This window comes from Pipistrellus kuhlii, unplaced genomic scaffold, assembly GCF_014108245.1.
Source record: "Pipistrellus kuhlii isolate mPipKuh1 unplaced genomic scaffold, mPipKuh1.p scaffold_m20_p_1, whole genome shotgun sequence".
NCBI classification, from domain to species: Eukaryota; Metazoa; Chordata; class Mammalia; order Chiroptera; family Vespertilionidae; genus Pipistrellus; species Pipistrellus kuhlii.
The window spans coordinates 126795030-126821291 of NW_023425404.1; the positions used below are offsets into that span (position 1 = coordinate 126795030).

At 39.9% G+C, this 26262-nt stretch overlaps 1 protein-coding gene across 2 annotated transcripts in view; it reads left to right on the top strand.

Annotated features, from left to right (window-relative positions):
• The window catches only part of DIP2C (disco interacting protein 2 homolog C), a 373359-nt gene that overhangs the window by 190593 nt on the left and 156504 nt on the right, over positions 1-26262 (top strand). Inside the window, exons 2-4 of one of the 2 annotated variants that reach the window (XM_036408536.2) lie at positions 4465-4536; positions 6052-6219; positions 10709-10819. In XM_036408536.2, coding sequence (XP_036264429.1) covers positions 4465-4536; positions 6052-6219; positions 10709-10819 — 351 coding nt within the window. The remainder of the gene's footprint in view (positions 1-4464; positions 4537-6051; positions 6220-10708; positions 10820-26262) is intronic. The other variant, XM_036408553.2, reaches the window with a different exon arrangement.

The following is a 26262-nucleotide window of genomic DNA, read 5'->3' on the forward strand; positions in this document are numbered from 1 at the left end:
AACAATTTTTAAATTTAATTTCTGTTATACATCCTTATTTCTAAAATGAAAAGAGTTAAATAAATGGGTGTCTTGAGATTTAAGCATGGAAAATATGCTCTTTGGAATTTTATATGTAAAATAATGGTGTGTGGATCCTGTGATCCATGCCTTCAAACATTAGCAGCTACTTTTCAAGGTGCAAAATTCTGTAGCTGTGGCATGGGGGTGGGGGAGGGTTACCTCTCATTGACAGTGATCTTTTAGCTCAGATTGAGAGAACACTAATTAACCTACTATAAACCCTGGACTTTTCCTTGTAGGATGATAGATGTCAAATGCTTAGAGATGTGGCACGGAGCTGTGGGTCCTCTTTCATAGCCTTTCTTCCTCCTCTTTCCAATTTTACTCTGAAGGCGGTGCTTGCTACAGATCCAAGGTGAGGAGGAGAGAGAAGGTGTAGCCAAAGGATGCTTCTGCCTGAAGTGATGCAAAGTGGAGGGGAACCATGGTGATGCCATGGCATTGGTTGTAGGTCATCCTCACACAGAAACCGGGGATGCATTCTGGGTGGACGGAATTGCGTGTTAAGCCAGCTGACATCTGTTGGTCTGTGTATCTCTATCCATTATCTGTTTTTATCGTATCTATCTTACTTACCTATCTATATCTATCTGTTGTTTACCTATCACTATATTCATCTATCAATCATCTATTCTTTGCATCAGTCAGTCATCTATTATTTACCTATTATCTGACTAGAGCTGTCATCTACATATTAATATATATTTATTGTTTTAGCACAAAAACTTTATCGGTTGCCTCAGAACAATGAGCAATAAGCGCCCCCACTAGAAAGTTTGCTTCTAGAATTTGCAGTGAGTTTGTCAGAGAATCTGTTGACTCTTTTGCTACCAGATGCAAATGTGAACGGTTCTATAGTTAAACAATAACTGGGCGCTTTTTTTTTTTTTTTAAGGCAATGTGTAGTAAGGGCATGTTTAACCCTGATGCTCAAGGCACCTAGTGAACCTGCCCTTAGGGACTGGATCCTTTTGGAAAACACACAGCAAGCTGTTGTAATTTATACTTTAACTAGAGGCCCCGTTTGTTCACCAGTGAGGTCCCTCAGCCTGGCCTGTGGGAATCAGGTCAAAACCAGCTCTCCGGCATCCCCCAAGGGGTCCCAGATTATAAGAGGGCAATTCTTGGGTGAGGCACCCCGGAATTGGCTCCCTCCTCTTTGGTTCTGGGTGTTTCACCTGAGAACCGCAACTGCCAAGTCACCGCAGCTCAGCAGCTCCTGCGTTGAGTGTCTGCCCCTGGTGGTCATTGTGCATCATAGCTACCAGTCAAACGGTTGGACGGTCGCTTAGGTTTTTATATATATAGATAATATAATTGTTACCCATTTCCCCTTCTGCCCTTTCTCAGGTGATCATTAAGCAGTGAGATAATCACCCTGTATTTGTTGTGATTTCGAATGCAGCTTCTGTCCAGTTATTTTCTTGGAAGTCACTGTGTGACACTTGTGTCTGATACTCACTGTGTGACTGCACCATCATCACGTGGTCCTCGTGTGTGAAACAGCAGGGTTTGGTCTGGAGGACACTGACCTATGAAGGTGGCACAACGTGGTTTTAAGGATGAACTATGCATGTTACAAAAATAAGCCATTGGCAGCCATTGAGGCCTCCCGGGGAAAGCAGCACTGGGTCTTGTGCAGAATTCTGTGCCACTGGAGCCTAGATGCTGGGGTGTCGCTGGGCGGAGCCAGATGGGAGGGGGTGACAGCAGGCAGTGGGTGTAAGGTTGTCCCTGAGAGCAGGACGTACTGGCGGCTGGAGCTGGGCAGGACATCCAGAGAAGGCTGACCACATAGTGTTGTCTGGAGTGACAGATTTTGAGTGTGGTTTCAATGGGGACAGTTTTGGATTTGGACAAGCTTTGTTTTCTTTTTCAGATCTAGGCCTCTGAGTGAGAAACATAAGTGCTATTTGTGCCTCAGTTTCTCACCTGTTAAATCAGTTGTTGTAAGAATGAAAAGAGATGATTTAGGAATGGGATATGTAGGACGGGGCCACACTGACATCTTCTCCTTTGAAAGGGATCATGGTTTCTTGGGGAGAGCATTTATTTTCCTATATGCCAAAGGTTTCAACAATTGGAGTTTTCCAAAGTGTGTTTCCTGTGAAGTTGCCATACTCTGAAAATTAAGGGGGGAACCCCCTCATGCTTAAATTTTCATCTGAGAGATTTTTAAAATTTGAGCTGAGTTTTGGGCGTAGAATGAATTGAAATGGGGCTAGTTTGCCAGGGCTCAGATTTGCTGGTGGAATTGTGCACAGATGCTGTGTGATGACAAATCCTGAATGGCCAGTGGGATTGGCTGGGAATGGGTAAATAGTAGTGTGCAGAGAGCCTCTTAGGAGGCTAGTATGAACTAGTTGATGTCCCACTGACATACTCTCACTCACATGTTCCATTACCTGGTCCCTGATTGGTTTTGTCCAGGTGTCCCTCAGATGCAGGGAGCACACTGGTTTTGAATTTGTAAAATGCTGAGCGTGAGCCAAAGTTAGTTAATTTGGAGTACAATTCACATGGAAACTAGCTTCCTGATAGTTTTATTATTTCCAAAGACTGGTCAGGGAAGAACATGGCGGTGAAGGACAGTGAATCTACTGGGGAGATGGGGCAGCTGCCTTTCCAGGAGCCCCTGGGGGCTGGGAGCACAGACCCCGGACTTGGGAGGTTGTTCTAGAGCAGAAAGTTCCTCCTTCTGCAGGTTATTTTATCAGGTTTTTCCTCAAAGCCAGGTGTTTGCCTCTTATTAGCGATGCTACACGATGAGCAGTCAGCTAAAGCAACGATTTTCAACCTTTTTCATCTCATGACACACATAAACTAATTACTACAATTCTGTGGCACACTGAAAAATATATATTTTTTCCTGCTCTGACAAAAAGGTATAATTTAGATTCATTCACACTGTACAGCTATTGTGTTGGATGTTGTCCTTTTTTTATTTGACAATCTAAGGAAAAACAGGTCAGTATCCCTGACCAACTAGTCAGGTATTGGCATGTTTTAAAAATTCGTGTGGCACACTGGTTGAAAGTCGCTAGGCTAGTGAGAAGCCTGTGGTGGGGGTAGGGAGCAAGATGTGAGAGCCATTCCTCAGCCAGCATCTCCATGTGTTCACTGACTGCCTTGTCTTATTTGAAAAGCTAGTACAGTGTGCACATTCATGTCGATATTTGGGTGTTGATATTTTGGACATTTTAAACGAATAAGTTTGATGGGGTCTTTCCAGAAGAACTGAACAGTCCAAGTGCTGATTGGCAAAGGGGTCAGGTGCAGAGTATGGTAGACCCGTGATGGGGGCCCTGCTTCACTTTAGCCTGATCAGCCCACTGACAGCCACTGAGGTGCTCATCATCCGAGAGCAGGATGCGTTTTCTGTATCTCTGTTGTTTATGGTTTGTATTTTAAAAGGAGCCAAATGTTTTTGTGGAGTGGATAAGGCTCTACAATGGGCTGTGAGTTACCTATCAGACATTAAACACTGAGGGGCTTTATGGTCTGATCAAGTTTAGTGAGCATACCTCACTCGAAAAAGCAAATGTGCCAATTTAAGGCTGAGCCATAATAACTTTTTATTTGCTTGCTCTATTTTTATTAAAACGAAGGTTTTTTGTTCTTTTGGGAATGATGGTTTGAAAAGGCTGTTAGGGAAAAATTAGCAGATTCTAAAATGTTCAAGGGGAACATCAGTGTTTTGTGTGCTTTACACTAATATTTGGAAAGGCTGCTGAGAAACATAAAGGTTGTTTTGTCCCATGTGCTCAGCACTGAGGAAGAATGTCAGCATGGTTATCATGGCGCCTGCTCTTCTGCATGGGAAACTCTGGCTTTAACATTTTAATTCTTATTTTACCGATAAGCCAATAAGCACCTTTCTCTCATATTTGGATTTCCATAGGTTCCGTGTTTGTTTGTTGTTGTTGTTTTGTTTTGTTTTTTAACTTAATGTTCCATTTGGTCTAAGTCACTTACTTTCAAAAATAACCTAGCAGTTTTAAGTCCTTGGAACTGACACTTCTGATTAGAAAAAACCTCACTAATGGAGGAAGGTGCTAATCAGTAATGGTTTTAGGCAGCTGTCACTGGCATGGGCCTGCACAAGTCATGGCTGACTAGGTTAATGAGAGCCATGGGGCTGGGGAGGTTCCTGCTCCGGCAATGTGAATACGGTGTGGAGAATCTACTTCTGGGCCCCGTCAGAGCCGAAACCTTGAGAGCAGGGCCTGGGCAAGCATTTTTGTTAGAGGGCAAGGAGAATGACTAAAGTGCTTTCTTTTTAAGTTATAATTATAAGGCAATCAGAAAACGCAGTTGTGACTGTTTGTCTTCTTAGACTCTTTTGCGGGACCAGCCCTACTTATGGAGACCATTCTGAATCTTTCTTTCCTTGTCTTATAGGTGACATCACACAGAAAGGATATGAAAAGAAGAGGTCGAAATTAATTGGCGCCTATCTGCCCCAGCCTCCGAGTACGTACACTTTGATGATATGTCATCTACAATAGTTTAGAGAGTTAACTACAACATGCAAGAGAGAATAGCACGAATCCTTTCTTAGTCCCTGATTTGCATGAAGACTGCGCTCCTGACATGGCACTAGTCACATCTAAGTCCTTTGTATGACTATTGCATGTATATTTTGTGAATATAGGATATGCACATGATATTCTATAAGTGTGCTTAATAATGTTTAGTAAGTATTTCATCTATAGAGAGAAGTTCTATGGTTGATTACTTCAAAATGATAAGATAAGAGAAGTTATGATTTGACCATGATTTTTAGTTTGGGAAGTTAAAAATGATTGCTATTGGTTATAGTTTAATTAATCAAAGGTTTTGTTGAAGTAGTTGGGCCAAATCTAGAAACCTAGAAAATGATATAATATCCTGCCTGGGATTATGAAATCGTGAAGGTTTGTTTTGCTTAGAAATGTGATTGTAAAACATTATGGATTCTTCCCCAAAGCACAAAGTCTGTTTCCCTCTATGTCCATATTTATAGAATCTTTGCATTTGAGCTAGGTTCCGTCCATTTCAAGAAACAGAAAATGATGCCAGGCTGGAGTTCCCACAGCTCAGTTCGGTTTGAGGGTGACCTTGAGATGGCTAGGCTTTGGGAATGGCTTAAAGCTGATGCAGTTAATGCTGTACTAAAGGAGAAATGAAAGCAATATAAATTTTGAAGGTGGTGCCTGAACTCTACATTTTTCACTATTAAAACAATTTTTAAAGCTGCTCTAATGATTCTGCTAGAAAAGGGTTAAGTCTGTGGGGGCACATAGCTCACAGATCGCTGTGCCCTCCTGATCTCCAGGCTGTGACAAACCCAGGCATGGCCTGTTAGCATGGTTAACAGGGTTGCATTCCAGGAAGCTTAATTTGTGTGTTGAGCTTCTGCTGTGTTTGTAGCTTTGTTTTGATTTTGTGTGCTTGCTTTCTTTCCTTGATTCTTAAGAGAGTTAATATAAAGATGGACCTGTTGTATAGCCTGAAGGAGTGAGTGAAAAATAAACCAGTTCTTTGGTTGGCTGATGCCCACATGTGAAAGGCTTTAGGAGTAGGTGTGGGCAGACGAGAAGCTGGTGGTCTCCCCCTTTCCCCTTCTCTCCTCCTCTAGCAGTACTGCGTGGTGATGGCCATCTTCATGGCCTTGATGGTGAGTCCCTTTCAGCAAGTGGCCCCTCCACATCTTGGAGGAAGGCTGGTTGGCTGACTCTGGGCTTTTAACATTGCTGGGTTCTTATTTCTGTGCCTTACCAAACAAGAGTGAAACAGAAGCAGTGCCCAGACGATGGTTCTCCAGCCCCCATGCCAAGAGCTTGGCTGGTTTTGTGGGCTGGGCGCTTAGGGTGGCACCCGTGTTGCATAGTCCCTTTGGTGTTCTTTGTGCTCTTCTGCATGGGGTCGGCAGCTCTGCTCAGCGCTGTAACAAATTTAAAAAAAACTAAAGTTTGAATTAATTAGTTTTTTTTCGACTTGTTACAGCAGCGAACGGAGCTGCGGTGGCCCGGTGTAGACTGCAGCACAGTGAAGGCGCCCCGAGGAGAACGCCACACTCCGGCCACATCGGGGTGTGTGACATCAGAGAAGCCGCTGGCAGGGAGCGGGTGGCCAGCACCGCGGGAAACCGGCCTCTGTTTTACTTTCGTTTCGGTGAGCGCACTTTTCTGAGAGAGAGAGAGAGAGAGAGAGACCCCACGTTTGAAAGACTATCACTCAGCACCATTCTAAACAGAAGTGCAAGGCCTAGTGTCGGGGGAATCCTAGCATTGGGAGTCCTGTGTGTGAGCCCTCATTCTGCAGACGAGGTCACACAAGTTTTCAGGGGGCCATAGTACCTTTGGTTGTAAAGTCACAGAACCTGGGACTACGACTGTTCCACTGACCCAGGGCCAATTAGAATAGAATACGCTGTTTCAACAACTCTATTTTTACAGTTGGGACACTGCTTACAAAATACTTGAGAAAGAGGACTGTACGACAAATTCTAGAAGTCATCTTAAAATTATTGGTCTGCTGCTGACCTTCGTCTCCCAGCCATACACCTCAGCAGAGGGAGAACTAGTGCTCCTGGCCCTGAGACCTGCTGAGGGGAGTGAGAGCTACAGGCCTTCACACTCCTTTGCCCGAAGGGCAGTGTACAGGGTTTGATAGACAAATGAAACCGATTACTGACAGAATGTATTCTTCGAGGTAATGATCCTCAGACGTCAAAACTGTGTTCGTAGTTGATAGTTTGAATACGAGAAGCCCAAAAAGGTGAGTTCAGTGCAACTTTTAGTAGAGTAAGAAGATAAGAATTTGCAAGTTTTAGGCTTGTCTTCGGGGTTTTGCCTCTGAATAAAAGGCATTGTTTGAAAATCATGCACACATAATAAAGAGAAAGCTTAATGTTACAATTGGCCTCAAGGCCTGATCACCCCACTGCGGCTCCTGTTGTTCCCCTCTGAGCTGCTTGCTGACAGATATGAGTGTCCTTGCAGGAGGAATGGAGGCTTTGGTGAGTGGTTGGTGGAGTCAGGCATTAGCTGTGAGGTCCTTCTCACAGTGACAGGAGTCTCACATGCCTGAGTGAAATGTGAGGAAGAGAGAGCCTGCATGGAGACGCTGCTCCATGGACCTCGTGCCCATCCATTCCCACTGGGTACAGTTCAGGGTTTCGTGAATGTACAGTACTTAGACCCGTGCAGCCAAGTGCTAGCAGTTCTTCTCGGTTCTGTGTGAAGATGGTAAACCGAGGCCCCATGGACACAGATAGTGACAGGAGCCAGCTGGGACACCCATCTCCAGAGCATGATGTTGTCACTGGTGCCTTTCCCCGCAGTCCATGTGGGATCTGAAGCTAGGTCAGTGCCTGGCACCTAGAGCTCAGGGGATTTTTATCACGTTATCATCTGAGGGGAACTAATTTTTGTCTCCATGGCTTACCATGATTTTGGACAGTTATCCCACCTCCTTTGGGACACCTCCCCTCCCAGAGACCTCTCTTGATCTGTGTCTGTTGTAGACAATGGGCAGCCTGCAGCTTTCCTGAGAAGTGGTTCTCAAATATGGTATGAATGTGAGATTCTGTGATAGGGAATGAGAGGGACCCCTTCATTACTGCCCCTGGGAGGGGAGTAATTCTGCTTTGGAGCTGTATTTTAAAAATATATATATTTTTGTTGATTTCAGAGAGGAAGGGAGAGGGAGAGAGAGAGACATCACTGATGAGAATCATTGATTGGCTGCCTCCTGCATGCCCTATATTGGGTATCAAGCCCACAGCCTGGGCATGTTCTCTGATGTGGAATCTGTCTGTGGCCTTCTGGTTCATAGGTCAGTATCCAACTACTGAGCCACACTTGCTGGGCTGGAGTTGCATATTTGACTTTTTCTTGTTAGAATGTACCTTTTTAGTCATCTCAGATTTCATTCACTATGAAGTCGGATAAAAATTAATGAAATATCCACACTAATACTTTAGTTTTTTTTTTTTAATATCCTGTTGCTAGTGACCAAAACAAGTTAAAGCTATTCTTGTTTTGTCAAATTTATTTGCTCTTAAAACTTGTGTTTTTAAGCCTGTGTTTCAGCCTATGAAAATAAATGTTGACAGTGTTTGTTGGATATTAGCTTTCTGAGGACAGACATGTAGGGTCCGTGCACAGGCAAGCACTGACCTACCAGTTTGCATAGTGGGGACAAGTGTGAGTGTTAGGACTGTGCACATCTCAGAGGAAGTTCACGACCACCTAGGGACCCAGAAGGGGTCAAGGTTGAAAGTAGTTCCAGGAAGCATGTTTGAATGATCTAGAAAGGTAGCAGTACTGAAAATGAAAGCGAAACATTAAGTGTATGTATGAATCGGTCACTGGGTAATCTGGACCACTCCAAACTGTCCATTTAGGTGTTCTCTCAGAACTTTATTAAGGTGTCAGTAAACTGGTAAAGTGTAAAGCCACCAGACAGGGGAAGGGAAGAAACAGGGACACCTTTCTGTGGTTTGTAAGGTGCCTCCCTAAGCTTGGGAGATGGGGCTCAGACAGAAGACGAAGGTGATGAAATCTCAGGGTGCGGGGAGGCATGGCATCCAATGGGTATCCATGCCCTCCCCACTCCAGTTCTCTGGAGAAGTGGACTAAGAGCCTCTGGATTCAGGGACACCAAGCGATACTGACCCCAGAGGCGCTAAACGAGAACGCACAAGCTGGGGGGAGAGAAGGGCTCCAGCCGTGGATGATGGGTGCTCCTGTGACAGGAGGCCAGAAGTCTAATCTTTGGGCAAATGGAACAGCCAGATAAAAGAATCTACTTGGAATAGATCTGGTGATGCTTCCACCAAAGGAAATAAGCACTGCTTGCAGCTCCTGTAATGGGAATAAAGAAGAAATGGCAAACGTTGACAGAGGAGAAGAGAGAATATAGTGATGACCACAGTGGTGTAAGGGAGAAGTCCATATACTGTTTAGCATGGTCAATTGAGTAGGATTATAAATCCATATTTATAAGTATGAATGTAAATTCAAATAATTATATTTTATCATAAGACTTAATACCATTCTTTGATTTCTGTACATCTATTTGATAAAAATACAAAGTAATTTTTTAAAAGATCATTTAAAAAAAGATTCTTTGTAGATAAGTGGAAGAATTTTGGTGGCTGTAAATGCAGTCATTAAGAACTGTTAATTAATTATGTTAAATGTGCTTGGTAGATGAAAAGTTTACAGCATAGGTATCTTTTTCACAATTCTAGTAACCTGTTTATGTAGGACCCATAACCATGCCATAAAAAATTGAGGTGCAGTTCTGGCCGGATGGCTCAGTTGGTTGGAGAATCATCTGTATACCAAAAGGTTGTTGATTTGATTCCTGGCCAGGCACATACCGTGTTTCCCCGAAAATAAGACATCCTCCGAAAATAAGACCTAGCGCATAGAAAGATAAGACATCCCCTGAAAATAAGACCTAGTGCAACTTTGGGAGAAAAAATTAATATAAGACACTGTCTTATTTTTGGGGAAACAGGGTAGCTAGGTTGCTGCCACCCTTGTTGGGTGTGTACTAGAGGCAACTGATTGATGTTCTCTCTCACACTGTCATGTTTCTCTTTTTCTTTCACTCTCTCTCCCTCCCTCTTTCCCTTCTTTTCTCGGTAAAATCAATAAAAAAGTCTCAGGTGAGCATAAAAAAAGTGAGGTGCAGAAATCGCCTTAAGAGGGATATTAAATACCAGGAACAGATAGCATCACAGGAAACCAGGGACTAAACTCTGTTTTGGTAAATTGCTGTCTCTGGTTTCCTTTCTCTCAAGTATTACGGGTCCTTTTCTGATTAGCAATTAATGTTTAGTGGGTAGTGCTTGGAATTTCTTCATTTCTGAGCTGTAATGATTAATCTTTCCCGTATTTAACATTTATCTATTATATTGTACATTGTGCCTTTACCACTCTACTTCTGAAGTGTGATAGGCATGATGATTGCCAGATTTAGGTCAGCATTTGACCAGTAGCCTTGGAATCATTTTTATCTAACCATGTTAACATTTTTGCTAATTCATCAAAGCTGTAGTGAAATATAATTTGTTCAATTGTTTAGCTTCAAATGGGACAAGATTCCAGAGTTAGAAATTTGGAATGAACAAAGATGGAAGCTTATTCTCAATCCTAGTTATCTGAATTATATTGTTAAGATATCCTATAAGATTTATTTTAAAATTATCTTTAATGATAAATGTAATTTTCTCAAATATTTCCTTACCACTTTTTATATGTTTATTATATAAAGATCATTACTTGATTCTGTGCTTTGGATTTCATTTTCTTTTTTAATCTAAACCCTAAATATTGCAGATGTTACTTGTGGCTTAGTTTGCATTTTTCTCCATGACATTTTAGACGTTTGTGATGTACAGGAGCCTGTGCTGTTTCTAAAGGCTGTTGTGTTGAGTGTGAGTCTTGCCCTGCCCTGGATGCTTCTCCCTTTCCTGGTCACCGTCCATGACATCCTGGCCGGTGCCCACTCTCCTGTGAGCTCTAATTCCGCTGTGGGAATGCAGAGTCAGGGGCTATACTCTACCAAAGTGATTTGCTCCACAAAGTAAATATGCTCCAGCTGCCAAGGCAAGCCTCACCCTACTTTGCTATTTCCCTTAATCCAGGGGTGGATCAAGCTTTGCCGCCAGAGCGCCGGGCTCCCGTTACTCCTTCCTCCTCCTCTCGCTATCACCGCCGAAGGTCCTCAGGGTCAAGAGATGAGCGCTATCGGTCAGGTAAGGCACCAGTGCGGTCTGCAGCAGCCGTGTGTAGATGAGGCAGAAGTATGTGTCTTTGAATGTTCCTGTGATTGGTTGTGGCCCACAGATGGCTGCATCCTTCCTCATACGCAGATATTCTCTCCAGGGTACAAGTTAACATCCAGTAAATGATAATGATTTTTACATTTTAAAAGACAGTGTTTGATAGAATTTGATGAAAATAAAAATAGTAACTTCTCATGAACCAAATTTTATTTTTTAGGATCAGTTTGGTTTTAATTTTTATAATGTTGGTTGCTAGTATGATTTTTATTCTCTTTTAACCTCAATAGTTTTTCAAGTGCAATTTTCAAAAAAGAAATAAATCCTTGAACTTTTGTATGAAGCATCCATTAGATCGTCAAACTTCAGAGGGAATGTGGGGGGATGGGCGGTAAGGGGGAGAGATCAACCAAAGGACTTGTATGCGTGCATATAAGCCTAACCAATGGACACAGACACCAGGGGGGTGAGGGTATGAGTAGGAGGGATGGGGGGATAAGGACACATATGTTATAACTTAATCAATAAAGAAATTAAAAAATTACAGGGTCTTGTGCATGAGTTGGGATAAGAACCTCATAAATACTTACATTGTAAGATGACATGTAAAAGTGAATACCTCTGACTAAAAAAAAATTTTTTTTGTGTACATTCTCTATTGTTTCTTTTGTGTTTTGTGGTGCTGTCTATAAGAGTGCTATCTTGGTAATTCCATTTCATTATAATCATCACCTGAACTTGGCTGGCTTGAATTTATTTCATTTATTTAGCATCAGAAAATTTACAATTAATATTTTAATTACTTTTGAGACATTTTTTCCCCCAACATCTAGATTAAAGTTGCTTTTACCCACTTCCCTATGTATAATTTTTAAAAGAAAATTCGTGGTAAGTGTTGTTGCTGGACACCAGTGTAGGGCACATGTGGATTGTTGAAGATACTGATCCGAATTGGCAAGGTAGTTTCACAGACATCATCTCTCTTAGTTTTATAACAAACAGGTGAAATGCTTATTACTATTCCATGTTACAGAAGAGGAAGCTGAGGCTGTGGCAAATGTGGTAGCTCAGCTAGTTAGTACCAGGGTTGGGTGGGTCTATGTTTCTTGAATCTTTGTGTTAATGGGGGCTCATAAGATAAACCACCACCATTTCCTCTAAGGAGCTGTCTGACTGACTTCCTGGATGAAGGGGTAAGACAGCTTTGATGGTGTCAGGAGTAGCCATCTATACAAGCAAGAAGAATGGGCTGAAAAATGTGGAAATGCCAAGCGCAGCCTCACTGCTGCTCTCCCTGCTTTCTCAGTCCCTCCCAGCCTGGTCAGTACTTGGGGATGGAATGAAGGCAGGAGTTTGTTCCCAAATCCACCTTCTGTTTCTCAGAGGTATTTAACACCCAGCACACATCAAGAACCCATCTTAGCCATTCCAGCATCTCAGAGGCCCTTTCAGATAATTAGGAGAGTAGAGGCATGCACTTGTACGCTGTCAGCTTACTGTGAAATTTTTCCCTTAATTCCTTTGTCTTGATACTGCTGCTAGTTTTATACATGCACATACACACGTAGACACCTACGTAGACACACACGTAGTCTTGCATACAGTAGCCACACCTGTAGACCACATATGATGATGTGTTTACAATCTTTAGTATCTTAAGTTCTTACAGAAGCCAGTCCCCTGCTCTTATTTCCATCCTATAGGTAAGAAATTGGAATTTTAGTCAGGAATGTGATTACTAACGCTACTGCAGTGAGTAACTCATCAAAAGAGGTCACAAATCTAGCTTTGCTTTCCCTGTCAGATGACTTCTTGCCACAAAAATTTTATCTCATGTCCATTTCTAATCTTTAACACTCTGTTAATTTTTATAATTTACAAGGAAATTAAATCCCAACAAGTCTGTCTTTCCTGATGATGGAGGGTGGGGCTTATAGACCCCAATGTTTACACAGCCTTTGATAAGGTGCACTGTGTTTTGCAGGTCCTCCTAGTTACTTAGAGGGTAGATAGGATGGGTAGTCAGATAGTAAAAGTCTGAGAGAGGTTAGCACAGCAGGGATGGTAATTCCTTAGCCTCAGGTATCTGTCAGCTCACCTTTGCACATTACTTCCATCTTTGAGGATGGAAGAGGGGATTTGGAGAGCAGCGCACTGGGAGACGGTGGGGCTACGTAGGAGAATCAAGGGCAACTTCAGGAGTTATTTTTACTAGTCATTAGAAACATGGCCAGCATACCAGTAGTCCTCTGCAAAGGAAGTGGACCCATCTGGGTTCAGCCCACCTCAAGCCCTACATACTTTAGAATTACTCTTAACTCCTCACCCACATCCCTGTGAGCGGGAGGAGCTGTGAGCAAAAGCTGGTAGTGTTAGTTCTTTCTGGTTAGAGCTCCAGACGTGGATGTGAGCATTTGGTACTACTCCCGACCCCCCATCTCTGGCCTACAGATTCTGACAGGCTCCTGACCTTGCAGCTTTGTCTCCTATAGGTGTCTCTCAAGGCACCTGTTTCCCATATGTTCTATATAGTTCTAATTTTCTCCCTTAGTTGCTCTTTCTGCCCAGTCATTGGGAATTTGGGGCTCTAGGCCTAAGGTCAAAGTCTAGCACGACCCCTCCAATGGCCAGTGCGGTCCTGGAGCTCCGTCTCAGCACCCCACACACAAGGAGTGTGAGAAAGTGTCCTTCCTGATCTGCTTAGTGCTAGAGAACAACAGAGAATAAGCCACAGCCTCCCCCTCCTTAGGAGTTCACAGTCTGGGGGGAACCAGACCAGTGGACTGAAGGTTATAATGTGGTAAATGTTCCTGTGCAGTGTGGTCTCTGAGAGGGCTGTTCCCCTCATGCTTAGCTTCTAAATACACAGCTGATGACACACCTGCTCAAGCACCCCAGCAGCTCCCATTGCTCTCAGAGGAAGAATCATGTCCCCATAATGACCCACCGTGTGCGTGGTTTCACTTTCGTTTCTCCATGATCTTTCACGTTATCGCTGCTCTGCAACCTCACTGGTGTCCTGGGTGGTTTTGAGCACACAGACACCTAACTGCTGCAGGGCTACTACACTGTCTGTTGTTCTGCCCCGAATGTTCTTTGCTCATACATACACACTGGTGGTTTCCTTACCTTCATTAGGTTTATGCTCAGGTGCGATTGCTTTTGTGAGGCATTCTCTGACACGATTTCATAGCACCTCACACACGATCCCTATGCTTCCCCATTCTATTCACTTGTATCCATTGCTGCCATCATCCTAACACTTTATCGGTTATCATTTATCAGCCCACCTCCATGTCTATCAAACATCTCTGTCAATAATCTGTCACCCATCTATCTTCTACCTACTTACCTATTTCAGTCATCTGTATGCTTGTATTAATCATCTGCCTACTTGTCAATTAATTTTATTTATCTGATCTATGAACCATCTACCTGCCTACCATAAGAATGTAAGATCTACAAAGACAAGATCTTTGTTCTTTTAATTCATGTATGCCAGTCACATAAAATGTTGCCTAGGTAACAGTTTTGGAAGGGAGGGAGATGAGGGACCATAGCACATTTGGGAGAAAGTAAGAAATTACATACAGAGATTCCTGATGTTAAGGTATCTTGTATACCATGCTTGGGAATTTGAACTTCATCCTGAAGATGGTAGGGAGCCACTTGAAGATTTTAGGCAAAGACATGACAGGAGCAGTCTCGGCATTTAAACATTATTTGGGTAGCCCTGTGGAATATGGATTAGAAGTGGAGGAATTGCAAAGACCCTGAATGCCTGATATTAATGCATGTCTAGGAGGTGAGTCAGTGCTAGTAAGATTTGAGATATGTTTAGAAGATAATAGCAATAGGACCCTAAGGCTGAATTAATGTGAGAGTGTGTGAGGGAGGGAACAAAGGGTGACTCTAGGTGTCCACGTGATACACCTGCATAGATGGTCTCTGGGTCTGTCTTTAGAGAATTAATCCTTTTATTCATAGATTAGAGATGGTGGAATTTGCCTCAGCTATTTACTTATAATACAGTTGTAGAGAATACCTTGAAAAATTGTGTAGACATTTCTTAAAGTGTCATGCAAGACATGGAAAATATTATTACATATATACTATTTTAATTGTAAACATTTTTGAATATTAACTGCTTAATTTATATATGGGATAGGCCTATCCAGAGAATCTTTCCATGTGCTTGTGAATCTCAGCTGGGGATCTCATATTCTCTAATCAATACCAAGCTCCCCCAGGCCACTCAGTATCATGACAACCACCCTAAAGAAAAGCTAAGGAGGACCCATGGATCATTATGCCGACTCACTTGATAGTTTCACTTACCATTTTATTCTCTTCTATCTCCTGTTGTTAAATAATTAAGTCATGAGTGTTCTTATTTTAGACATTTCACTGATACGTTACTTTCTCTTACAGTATGAGCTCTTACATAATCTAAAAAATTGCAGTATAAAATCTTAGCTGATTTCAGTCTGTTGCCAGTGTACATGTTTCAGGACTTTCCAGTTTATTTTCTCCTGAGCCAGCGTGGAAGATTTAAGACATTCAAAAGGGAAAGTTTTGTGGCCCTCAGGAGATTTTTGCTCTTTGAATTTCTTTGACTACTTAACTTGCAGTAGCGTTCCTTTGGTTGCTTCAATAACCAAATTATATCAGCCAAGAAGTGATTCTATTATCTCTTAGTTAATTGACTTAATTAACAGTCAGTTTAGTCAACCGTATAGCCTCAAATTTAATCTCTCCTGGCAACATTTTTCCATTTCACTTCTAAACCTATGGCCTTACATCACGATGAACTCCTACTAGAATTCTTGATAAATTACTTTTTTTGGAAAATTAATTTGATTTGGAAAGTGAATGATGAACCAGTATCTATATATTAGGCACTTTCTTACTTTCACTTGATAAAGTCTAAATTAGAGCTTTAAAAATTCTAGGAATTTTAAAAAATCCCTTTTCTCCCCACCACACACCCTAGAAAAGAAAGCTTTGAGGTTTGTGTTGTGCCTATTCCAACCAAGACCAACTATGATACGGAAGAAAATTAGAACTAAAATTTAGCATACAATCTCCTAATATGTTAAAAAAGATTCTTTTGTCCTTTTATGAACTAAGAAATGGTTTAAAAACCACACCTTATATTTTGCGTGCACACATGGTCAAGGCAGCTGCCTCTCAGTGGTCAGCCACCCTGACCCATCCTCACGCTCATTCCTGGGAGAATTTCATGGAGCCCTGTCTTAGGCTAAGATGGTAAACTGAAGTAGTTCCAGGAATCTCATTACCTTTTAATAATGTCTGTGAGGTCAAACTATTCAGAATAACACTAACACATTGTTTGCCTTTTTTACTCTCATTTTTTCATGAACACACACTGGATTTTTCCAGAGGCTGCATGACATATGGTGATGTTATGATTCTAACAGTTAGTGGAATCTGTGATTGTGAAGTCCTGTGTTTTAAAAGTTTTAAAGTTTACTTTCTAATATAGTAACTGTGCAAATATTAATCCTCCAAGCAAATGCTTTTAAGGGCTTTTGGCATTAGAAGTTTAAAGCATTCTTTGAGTCAAAAAGTTTGAGAACCATTGCTGTGAGGCTTGTAAAAAATGTAATTTATTCTTTAAAAATTGAGAGATAATATGAACTAGAAACTTCTACATCTGAATCCACCCCAAGACTGGTTTTATGCCGCCATGAGTTTAAAATCTGATTCGTGGCAATGCCCAGTTTCTGGGAATAAGGATCTGTGTCCTCATATTCACTCATTCAACAAATGTGCAAATAATTTTGTGTACTGAGTCCAAGTGATATAAAACACATTGTGTTTGCTTTCAAAGAGCTTATTTATCCTATAGTAATTTATTTCTTAATACTATAATTCATTTTCTAGATTGAGGTTTTTCTTTCTCTAATCAACTTGAACTTACTGATTTTAATGTAGTTCCTAACTCTGTAACTTGTGTTCTCTTTGAACAACTCAGTTTTCATAAATTTATTTATTCTAGTGTAAATTAGTAAATAACATTTTCTTACATTAGCATATGAGAGAAGGAAGTACTAAATCAGACTACACACTCAACTAAAGATTCACTGTGAAGGATAGACTCCTGACTACATTGTTTAACATGATGACCAAATCCACATGTAACTTTTCAAAATTTAAACTAATTAAAATTAGATGAAATTTATGGTTTCTTTTGCTTCATTAACCACTTTTTGGGCAAGTGGCTACTAGACTGGGCAGGGCAGATATGGGAGTCACCAGCAAAACAGAAAGCTCTCCTTCACTGTGCTGTTCTAGGGCCGAAGTTGTGTAAGGTAGTGGTGATGGCAGGGGATGCACTTAAGATCAAAAGACATGTTTGTCCAGAACTAATAAAACAAACTAAATCTTGATATCTGTATTTACTCATTTAAAAAGAAATGGCACAGATTTGCATTTTAGAAATGTCAGTGTAGCAGAGCAGAAATATATAGGCTAGATTGGTTGAGTTGGGATGCGTTCCTGGCTGAAATCAGGGGCATGTTAAAGGGGCTGTTATTATATTTTATTTTTAATTATTTTTAGAGAGCCAGGAAGGGAGAGGGAGAGAAACATCAATGTGAGAGAGAAGCACTGATTGGCTGTGTCCTGCATGCTCTGTCCCCCTCCCTCCCAAGGGATTGAGACCTCAACCCAGGCATGTGCCTGACTGGGAATTGAATCAGCAGTATTTCAGTGCACAGGACGAAGTCCAACCAACTGAGACACACTGGCCAGGGTGAGGTTGTTGTATTTTAGGTGAAAAAAATATTCATCAAAATTTGTGTGATGTACCAAAATGGTACTTAGAAGTTGATAGCCTAAAATATTTATATTAAGTAAGCAGAGATCTTGGACATTAAAAAAAAAAAAAAAGGATTTAAATTAAAAGGTAGAAAAGGAAAATCAGTAAATTCTTAGAAGAAAAATTAATAAAGAAAATAAAATGGAGTAGAGGATACAGACTTTTTTTCTATTCCAGCATGTAGTGGAAGCATGGAAGTCATCACAAGAGAAACTCTTAACAAATGGGAAGTTAATAACCTTTTGATTTATTAAAGAACTGAGGTCATTGTGAAAACTGCCACCCCAAAATGGGGATGGGTAATGTAAGCAGAGGTGAAATCTCTAAGAAAAAAATCTAAAGGCAGTGCTGGAAATCAAAAACATCATGATAGAAATGAAGAATAGCTCATCAGTAGACAGAAGGTGGGTAGGTCAGATACTCAGATCTACATAAAGAATACTTGGAGATTAAACAATATACTTTAAAGAACACATGAATTAAGTCATAGAAAATTTTAAAACATCTTGGAAAGGAAATATTTTTTAAAAGGAAAAATATAAGTGATCAAAATGTGAGATGCAGCAAAAGCAATGCTTAAAGGCAAATGTATAACATCGAATGCATATGTTAGAAAAGAAGGAAGTTCTAAAATCTGTAATCAAAGCTTCAACCTCAGGAAACTAGGAAAGTAAGAAGAAATTAAATCCAAAGAAGAAAAGAAAGAAAAGTGGGAGGAGAACGAATGAAATTGAAAATGCAAAATTAATAGTAAAAATGGAAGAAACCAAATGCTGGTTCTTTGAAAAGGTCAATATAATTAATAAACTTCTAACCAGGTTAAGTAATAAAACAATAGAGATGACAGAAATTACTAATATCAGAAATTAAAGCAACCATTACTACTGGTTTATTAGACCATAAAAGGATAACAAAGGAATATTACAAATAACTGTATGCCCACAAATTTGATAACCTAGATGAAATGGACCCCATTCTTTGAAAGACACAATCAACCAAAACACACAAGAAATAGACATCCTTAATAGGCCTATGTCTATTTTGAAAAAAACACTAAAAATTAATAAACAATAAGCTTCCAGAACGACACACAAGACCTAGATGGGTTCACTTGCAAATTCTATCAAACAGCAAAGTAAGATATTATACCCATTCTTTATGAATTCTTCCTACAGATAAAAGCAAAGGGAATACTTCTAATTGATTCTGTGAGGCTAGCATTAACCTAAAACCAAAACTAGAAAAAGACATTACAATAAAGGAAAACTACAGACTAGTATCTCTCATGACAATAATATTTATATATAGATATAAAATTCCTCAACAAAGTATTAGTAAATGAGATCCAATATTGTATACAAGTAATTATGTACTACTACCAAATGGGATTTATTCTAAGTATGCAAGGCTAGTTTCACATTTAAAAATTAATATCCATCACATCAACAAACTAAAAAGAAAAACCACATAATCCCATAAAAATATACCAGAAAACAAACCCCCAAAACATTTGACAAAATCTAACATCCATTGTGATAAAAATCTCTCAGAAAATTAGTAATAAAAGGGAAATTCCTCAATTTGATAAGAAGTGTCTACAAAAAAAAAACCTATGGTTAACATTATACTTACTGGTGAGAAACTAAATTATTTCCCACTAAGATCAGGAACATGGCAAGAATGTTCTCTCTCCTTACTACTCTTCAGCATTACTAGTATACTAGAAGTTCTAGCTAATGTAATAGGACAAGAAGAGAAAAGGAAAAAAGTGTATACAGATTGGGAAGGAAGAAATAAAATTGTCTTTATTCACAGATAACATAATTGGCTTTGTAGAAAATGCCAAAGAATCAAGAAAACTGAAACTAATAAGCAGGTATGGCAAGCTTGTAAGATATAAAGTTAATATATGAAAACCATTCACTTTCTTACATACCAGTAACAAACCATTGGAACTTGAAATTAAGAACACGGTGTCATTTACATTACCATCAAAGAATGAAATACTTAAGTAGAGCTCTTAAAACTATAAAAATAATGAAAGAAATTATAGTTCTAAATAAATGGAGAAAAATTCTGTATGTGTGGCTAGGAAGCCTCAATAAGGCCAACATGTCAGTTCTTCCCAATTTGATCTATAGATTCAATGCAATCCCAGCCAAAATCCCAGCAAGTTATTTTGTAAATATCAACAAACTAAAGTTCATATGGAAAGGTAAAAGAACCAAAATAGGCAATACAATATAGAACAATAAAATTGTAAGACTGACATTACTTGAAGACCTACTAAAAACTAGAAGTAGACAAGACAGTGAGGTATTGGTGAAATATCGGGTCTAGTAATAATTAATGTCGTTTTTAAACATTCGTTTAAAATCTTGCGTGGCGTTGACTTGTATTGACATAACCTTCAAACACGTGGTATCTACAGAACGTGTGAAGTGCAATTAATAAGTTTTGCTTGAAAAAGTTTGTGTTTGGTTTGGTTTTTGTTGCAAAACTAGGGCTAAGAAGATGGCGGATGAAGAGCATATTCGGCACTGCATGCTTTACGAGTTCCAATTAGGAAGAAAAGCAAGTGAGGCTGCAAAAAACATCTGTAGTGCTCTTGGTCAAGATGCAGTTAGTGCCAGAAAATGCCAGCGTTGGTTTGAGAAATTTCGCGAGGGAAATTTTTCGTTAGATGACAAGAGTGGTCGAAGCCGTGTGTCCAGTTTTGATCAAGAAGCTCTTCAAGCTCTTTTGGTGCAAAATCCTCAAATTACCCAACAAGAGCTTGCGACAACTTTAAATTGTTCACAAAAAACAATTTCCAATCAATTGCGTGCACTTGGCAAAGTCCAAAAGTTTGGAAAATGAGTTGACCGACAACAACTGTAATCAAAGAGTCACAATTTGCAGTTCGCGCCTCTCTCGTCAAAACTGTTTGCCGTTTTTAGAGCAAATTATTACCAGAGATGAACAATGGGTGCTGTATGTTAATTTGAAAAGGTGGCCTCAATGGTTGGACAAAAATGAGGCTCTGCAGCCCACGCCAAAACCTGACTTGCATGCGAAAAAAGTGATGTTGTGTGTTTGGTGGAATTTTAAAGGAATTCTTCATTATGAACTTTTACCATTTACCCAAACCATTACAAGTGCAGTGTATAGTGCCCAATTGGAAAGGTTAGCCCAAGCTTTAAGAGAAAAAGAACCCTCGCTGAATAATCGGAAGGGCGTAATTCTTCACCACGATAACGCACGACCGCATACTGCAAGAATCACTGCTGAAAAACTGCGCCAGTTGGAATGGGAAGTTCTCCCTCAACCTGCATATTCTCCTGATATTGCCCCTTCCGATTACCATTTGTTCCGTTCTTTGCAAAACTTTCTTCTTGGAAAAAAATTTAATAATGAAGAATGCCTCAAAAATGCATTGACCGAATTTTTTGCATCAAAATCACAAGAATTTTACAACAGAGGGATTAAAATGCTTCCTGAGCGTTGGGCACAAGTAGTAGAAAACAACGGCAACTATATTGTTGATTAAATTTTGTTGTATTGTTTAAATAAATTCGATTTTAAAAAGGTATTAGAAAACGACATTAATTATTACTAGACCTAATAATAGACTAATCATTGGATCATATTAGCCCAGAAATGGACCCACATAGATATTATAGTCAACTGTTACTTGACAAAGAAACAAAGCAATTCAATGGAGAAATGATCATCTGGATCATAGAACTGGAACAACTGGACATCCACATGTTAAAAAATGAATATACCCTTAGCTAGTTTGGCTCAGTGGATAGAGTATTGGCCTGCAGACTGACAGGTGCCAGGTTTGGTTCCAGTTAAGGGGCATATACCTCAGTCTCTCTTACATCGATGCTTCTCTCTCTCTCCCCTCCCGCCACCCTTTTACACTCTAAAAATCAATGGAAAAATAGCCTGGAGTGAGGATTAATTTTTTTTTAAAAAAAGGATCTAGAACAGATCTTACAGCTTTTATGAAAATTAACCGACAATGGATCATAGACCTAAATGTAAAACAAAAAATTGTAAACATTTTAGAAGATAATATAGGAGAATATCTGTGTGAACTTGGTTTTGGTGATGACTTGTTAATACAACACCAAAAGCCATTAAAGAAAAAATTGGTAAGTTAGACTTCATTAAAATTAGAAACTTCTGTTCTATGAAAGACACAGTAAAGAGAATGGAAAGACAAAGCATAGATTGGGAGAACAATCTTTGTAACACTCATTTTTTTTATTAAGGACTGGCATCCAAAATACACAAAGAACTCTTAAAACTCAGAGTAAGGAAACAAGTAATCCAGTTAAGAAGTGAGCAGAAGAACTGAACAGATAGCTCACCAGAAAAGACCATAAATGGCAAGTAAGCACAGGAGAGATGCTCCACATCATACGTCGTTAGAGAACTGCAAGTTAAAACTACAGTGAGATACCACTGTCAGAATGGCAGAAATCCAGAACACTTAACACCACATGTTTGCAGGGACAGCAACTTAAAAAGGCAGTTTAGTGGTTTCTTATAAAATTAAACATACTCTGATGTACTTGAGGATCCACTCTGTGGAGTATATAATTGTCAGGCCTCTATGCTATGCACCTGAAACTAGTACAGAATAATTTTAATGTAAACTGTAATTGAAAAATTAAAGCCTGGTTGGTATTGCTCAGTGGTTGAGTGTTAACACATGAACCAGAAGGTCACAGTTCAATTCCCAATTAGGGCACATGCATGGGTTGGGAGCTTAATCCCACTATGGGTCATACAGGAGGCAACCACTCATTGACTCTCTTTCATCATTGTTGTCTCTCTCTCTCTCTCTCTCTCTCTCTCTCTCTCTCTCTCTCTCTCTCCCTCCCTCCCTCCCTCCCTCCCTCCCTCCCTCTCTCTCTCCCTCCCTCCCTCTCTCTTAAATCAATTTTAAAAGCTTTTTAAAACTAAATGTGGAACGCATTATAAAACAATAATAATAATAATAGCAGGCAATTAGGACTCACTGATACCTTCAAGAGTATTTACTCTTTGCACTCTGATTTTGGTGTGAAATCCTATCTCATCCTGTATTATTACTGAGACATTTACTGTGATTCTTATTTCTTTGATAGAGGGAGCTAGATTCTTAGAAAGCAATATTTTTCCTTAAAGTTTCTTCTTGTTGTGGTATTCAGCATTGTTTAAAACATAATGTATGTTCAATAAACATATAATGTATGAATGGCAAACAAAACAAAACCATAGACTAGACATACTCTTACGGAAGGATCCAGCAGCTGTACTCCTTGGTATTTACTCAAATGAACATCTAAAAATGTTCACACAAATGTTTAAGCAGCTTTGCCCATAATTGCTAGAATTTGGAAGCAACTAAGATGTCCTTCAAGGTGGATGGATAAATAAACTGGTTCATTAGACAATGGAATATTGTTGAATTATAAAAAGAAATGAGCTACCAAGCCATGAAAAGACATAGACGATCCTAAAATACATATTACTCAGTGAAAGAATCCAGTCTGAAAAGGCTACCTATTATATAATTTCAATTCTATAACATTCTAGAAAAGGTAAAACTGTGGAGACAGTGAGAAGATTGATGGTTGCCAAATGCTCCAGGGAAATGAGGGATAAATAGGTGGAGCCCAGAAGATTTTTAGGACAGTGAACCTATTCAGTATGATCGTGTAATCATGGATATAGCTCATTGTACATTTATTAAAACCACAGAATGTACAACCCCAAGACTGACTCCTAATGTAAACTATAGGCTTTATTTAAGAATGTATTGATATTACTCCTGTTAATTGTTACAAATGTACCACACTAGTGTAAGATGTTAATTATGGACACAACTGTGCATGTGTGAAGACTGGGATGGGGTATATGGGAACACACTATAGTTTCCACTCGATTTTTCTGTAAACCTAAAATTGCCCTAAAAAATAAAGTATATTAATATAAAAATGAAATAAAGGACAATGATCAAATGTAGAGTATCAACAAAAATAAAAGTGATTCTTGGGAAATAGTAAAAATATTGAAAAACCTCCAGTGAGAATAGTGAAGCAAGAAGACAGAAATTAATCATCTGACAGGCATCTTCAAACTACGGCCCGCGGGCCACATGCAGCCCGCAGAGGAGTCTGATCCGGCCCGCCAGGTTCTTTGGGCAGTGAGCGCAGCCGAGGTGTTACAGTAGGAATTAGTAGTTCATATAGTCCGGCCCTCCAGCTCTCTGAGGGACCGTGATCTGGCCCCCACTTTAAAAAGTTTGAGGACCCCTGATAAATATTGAAAAACCTCCAGTGAGAATAGTGAAACAAGAAGACAGAAATGAATCATCTAGGAATGGAACATGACCACAGATACACCAGAGGGAAGGAAAATAATCAGAATCCTGTGAATAACCATATGATAGTAATTTAAAATTTTAAGTAAATGGAGAAATTTCTAATTTAAAAACTTAAAAAATGGAAAGTTTGAGTAATCCTGTGGCCATTAAATAAATGGAAACAATAGCCCTAGCTGGTTTTGCTTAGTAGATAGAGCGTCAGCTGCAGACTGAAAAGTCTGGGTTCGATTCCTGTCACGGACACATGCCTGGGTTGCAGGCTCAGTCCCCAGTAGGGGACGTGCAGGAGGCAGCCAATCAATGATTCTCATCACTGATGTTTCTCTCTCTCCCTCTCCCTTCCTCTCTGAAATCAATAAAATATATTTAAAAACAATAGTTGAAACAAACTTTCTCGTAAAGAATATAAAAGACTCAGAAGGTTTTATACGTAAACTTTCAAGAAATTAACCAGTCTGATTCTATATGAACAATTTCAGATTATGGAAAGAAAGAAGCGAATCTTCCCCAATTCATCCTAGGACAGAGGCCTGTGTTAATAAAAGATAGGAAGTACAGAGAAAGGAAAAGTCCCAGATATTATTTGCATAGGAACCCCCAAACAATCTACAGATTTATGAGAAATGAGGATTTAGTATAATGGCTTGATATAATCTGAACAAAAATTAATCACATTTCTGTACATGAGCAACAAATGAAAATTATAAAAGTTTACATGAAAGAAGACCACAAAAAAAATGGATTCGTTGTAGTAATGGACTGGGAATAATCCTGTCTAGATATCACTCTCCTAATGTACATTTAGTTATAATGAAAACCTCCACCTCATTCTCCGGGAAACTGAAACCGATTATAGAATTGATGTGAAAAACAGAGGCTGAGGATGGGCAAGATGCATTAAAGAGAAAGAAGCTCGTGCAGATGTCATATGTACGATGGCTGAAACTGAAAGCATTAGAAAGAAGCAGACTGACAGACGAATCTTACACAGTTCCATTCGTGTGAAATTCTAGAAAATGTGGAGCAGTAGCAACAGGTGACACGTTAGCACTTCATATGACCTCCAAACATTCAGCAAAACCTGATGCTTGTTCTAAGTAGTCATAATCCTAACATATATAAGCATTATTCATGTCACTATTACATTGCCATAATGTGAGCCAATGCTTATTGAGCATTTACTTTGCACAGGCATGTTCTAAATGCTTTTTATCTAATTTATGTAATATCTCTGTCCCAGGATTCAAGAGTGTCTCACTACTTCATTTCATAGGGGAACAAAATCATTGGCCTTTGTTTTGTAATCAGCTTCTGTTGTCTTTTCTACGTACTTAGTTTATAGCTGTTATAAAATTTTATACCCATTATAGTTCATTAAGGACAAGATTATGAGTTGAAAGTGTTAGTTAAACATAGGATGAGTTTATGGTAAAAAAGAAAGTAGAGATAATTTATGCCTGGAGCAGAGCCTGGCACAGAGGACATTGGATACATATTCATTTACTGGTTGAATAGTGACATTATTCTTCTTCATGGCAACAGCTCTAAAGGCCAGAGACCAAGCAGTGACCCTGAGAGAGGTGGCATGTCTGTGCAGCTACCAGTGATATGAGAGAGAGAGAGAGAGAGAGAGAGAGAGAGAGAGAGAGAGAGAGAGAGAGAGGGAGAAAAGGAGGAAGAGTAGGGGAAGAAGAAGGAAAAGGAGGAGGAAGAGAGGAGGAGAAGGAGGGGAAGGAAGAGAAGAAGTTATTAGAAAGTGGAAAATGTGTGTGCGTGTCTAGAAGTTCATTCTTGGTATCCGATGTCAGCTACACATCACTTCTTGTCAAGGCCTCTTCTGATGGCCCTTCCACAGACTTGCCCATCAGTGTCCTCACAGGTCACAAACTCCTCACATGTAACACTCATCACATCTTATTATCTTGTTGGTTTTCTGGTCTGTGTCCCAAACAGTTCTGTGCACGGGGCGGACTGGGCAAGCAGTAGGTGCTCAGTGGATGAGTGCAGTTGTGCTAGAGCCCCTTTCCATGCACTGCCCCTCCCAGATCTTGCACATCCATGTCACTGCACACTTTTCCTGGAGATTGAGAGGTGGAAGGAATTGAACTAAAGCAACAGAAAGTGAAAAATAAGCGACTGGCATGGCTCCTGATGCCCCATTGCTGATAAGAGTGCTCCTGGAAAACACACCTGGCCTTCTCTTTTTTT